Source organism: Suricata suricatta, chromosome 3 (genome assembly GCF_006229205.1).
Source record: "Suricata suricatta isolate VVHF042 chromosome 3, meerkat_22Aug2017_6uvM2_HiC, whole genome shotgun sequence".
Taxonomy (NCBI): Eukaryota; Metazoa; Chordata; class Mammalia; order Carnivora; family Herpestidae; genus Suricata; species Suricata suricatta.
Window position 1 is genome coordinate 54591115 of NC_043702.1, and position 1167 is coordinate 54592281.

At 31.2% G+C, this 1167-nt stretch overlaps 1 protein-coding gene across 2 annotated transcripts in view; it reads right to left on the minus strand.

Moving 5' to 3' along the window:
* Nucleotides 1–6: 6 nt before the first annotated feature.
* The window catches only part of MTX2 (metaxin 2), a 62562-nt gene continuing 61401 nt past the window's right edge, over nucleotides 7–1167 (minus strand). For both annotated transcript variants that reach the window (XM_029934347.1, XM_029934346.1), the window contains one exon: nucleotides 7–327. In XM_029934347.1, coding sequence (XP_029790207.1) covers nucleotides 144–327 — 184 coding nt within the window. In that variant the 3' untranslated portion in view covers nucleotides 7–143. The remainder of the gene's footprint in view (nucleotides 328–1167) is intronic.

Genomic DNA, 1167 nt, shown 5'->3' on the forward strand with positions numbered 1-1167 from the left:
GTGTATAGGATACATTATATAATTTATTCTGAGGTTTCAAAAAGCAGTGTTTTTGGTTTTAAAATTCTGATACCATCATTTACTAGGTCTTTTACATATTTCAAGTTAGTTTTTTTAATGAATGACCAAATTAAGACCTATCTCTAAGATGATCTGATAGATGAGCTGCCTTTACCACGATCTTCAAAATAGTGCTGTTCAATTCTTCTACAGAAAGCAAGAAGATTGCTATAGTTTTTCACCTTCTCGGAAAGTTCATCATTGGTCAACTGTGTGGTAAGAATGGTATACAAATGGCCAAATACCAGTGCATCTAGTTCAGTCGGCCTAAAACAAAAATAGAAATGAGAGTATCATGAACAGCATTTAACTTGTATGGTAGAATATAGACTACTTTTTAAAACATTTTATTCATCTATTCAAAAGAAAGTCACATAAGAAATAAATCCTACCTCAACTTGATAGATTTTATTTTGTTTGTACTTAGAGTTTCTGTTGTAAAATATTAAAAAAAAAACCTTTTAAATGGTTTGCTAGTTTTCTGACTTGCTTTTTAAAGCAGTAACACATTAAAGCAGTTTTGGTGTAATTGATTATATTCATTTTACTCATTAATTTATCCACTACGCAGGTCTCCCGGGTGCCAGGAACTGTGTGCTAGGTGCTAGAGATACAAGAACACCAAACATATTCTAAAACGTGGACACAAAACATAAATTACCACAGCACAATTTAGTTAAGTGCTTTTAATAGATGCATAAACAAAATGGTATCAAAGCACAGAGGATTTCACTGTGATGCAGGGACAGACACCTGATTACCCAATCATATATTAACAACATGATTTAATTTTAACCTTACCACTTTTCAAGTAATTTAGCTTTCTGAAAGAGAAATAAACATAGCTTCAAGAAAAAATTTCCTAGGGTTTTTTTCCTCTTTAATTATATATTAGTAACAAAAAAACTGAAATTCATCTACCTCACTACTAATGGTCTATAAATGGGGCATCGCCAAACTACATTATATTAAAATAATTGCCAGCACTATCTTACTAAAGGGAAAATATCATCATAATTAGGAACTAATTATTGCTGTCAGTCCCATAGTGATAAAGTTTTTGAGAAAATATGTGTTAGCCTACTAAATGTGAAAGTATGTGTTGCA